Here is a 1,314-nt window from a genome sequence, read left to right as displayed (position 1 = left end):
TCCCTGCCTCGGTAACCTATGAGGGGTGCGGGTCTCCCAATGTCCTCCCCCGGCAGTGCAGTGTGGATGTGCAGTATGGATGAGCCCCCCATCCCCCAAGTAACAATGGCGGGGCTCCACTCACCGATCAGGCGGCCCACCTCCTCCACGCTCATGTACACGTTCAGTCCGGGCTCAGTAGCCGCCCCGGGCACGGGCTGGGCCTCGCTGCTGGTCAGAAGAGCCGGGAGGAGAAGCAGCAGCGGCAGAAGGGACGGACAGCACAGCCCGGGGCCCGGCTGCCTCCCCCTCCGCCATCCCGGGGGGTCCGGGGCCCCGGGCAGCATGTCTCTCACAGGCCGTACTGCGGCCACGGGGCGTCCCACACCATCCCCGCTCACACGATCCTTTATTTTATCCTGAGCGCCGCTCCAAACACCGAACCGGACACCGCGATCCTTCCCCGCCGATCCCCGCACTCTCGCCTGAGACTATACAGCTCTCGGCGCACGCGCTTTCACACCACACAAAACTTCGCCTTTCTATGCTTTCTGCTTCCTCCCGGCCACCGTCCCTTTCCACAGGCCAATGCGCCCTCTCCAGGATAGCTGCGCTTTGTTGGGACTTTTTTTTTTTCTGCAAAACTTTATTAGTTAAAACAAACAATGACAAACGTGTGGCTTGCTGCAAGGGGGGTTAGTGATATGTTTAGTGTAATGACTCCCCATGAGGAAGGGGGGATGGGGCTTGGTGGCAGCTGCTGGAGAATACAAATCATCTATAAATATACATATAAACCAATAAACTTACTGCACATGGAGAATTACCTAGTGTTTTGTCATAAATATTTGTGTGTGTTGCCTTAAAGCTATCCAATCATCACAATTTTTCACATTATATAAAAGGGGGCTTACACTTTATACAAAGAATATGTTTTTTTCAAATACTATTTTTCTGAGGAGAACCCTCATCTGCATGTCATATCCCAGAAGCCCAGGCTGCTCTATTTGCACGTCTGAGATTAAGCATACGCATTTTGCAATAATGTAAAAATAATGCTCCACCTCACACGTGCAGCGGGATCGCCAGGTTTTCATTTCACATTTGCAGAAAGACACATCACCCATTCTCACACCTGCCCAGTACAAATTCAGGTAACATAAGGACCTAGAAGAAACTAGATAGCGGCTCTGGACAGAGCGACTAGCAACGGAAACAAAACAAAAATAATCTGAACTCATTGGGCTCAGTTTAGGTAAGTGAAATTGTTTTCTTTCTTTTTTTTAACCTTTTAACTAAAAAAAAGACAACCAGGTAGTTCCATTATTTCATAAG

The 1,314-nt window shown here is 50.2% G+C and overlaps 1 protein-coding gene across 1 annotated transcript in view; it reads right to left on the bottom strand.

Moving 5' to 3' along the window:
• Positions 1-519, bottom strand: part of RYK (receptor like tyrosine kinase) — a gene marked incomplete in the record, with an annotated part of 77,845 nt that extends 77,326 nt beyond the window's left edge. The window contains 1 exon segment of the mRNA XM_072407634.1: positions 125-519. Within this exon segment, the coding sequence (XP_072263735.1) occupies positions 125-326 (202 nt within the window).
• Between the last annotated feature and the right edge of the window lie 795 nt (positions 520-1,314).

Source organism: Pyxicephalus adspersus, chromosome 4 (assembly GCF_032062135.1).
Source record: "Pyxicephalus adspersus chromosome 4, UCB_Pads_2.0, whole genome shotgun sequence".
NCBI classification, from domain to species: domain Eukaryota; kingdom Metazoa; phylum Chordata; class Amphibia; order Anura; family Pyxicephalidae; genus Pyxicephalus; species Pyxicephalus adspersus.
Note: the sequence above shows the minus strand (reverse complement) of the source record. Positions and strands in the feature narration are given on the sequence as shown.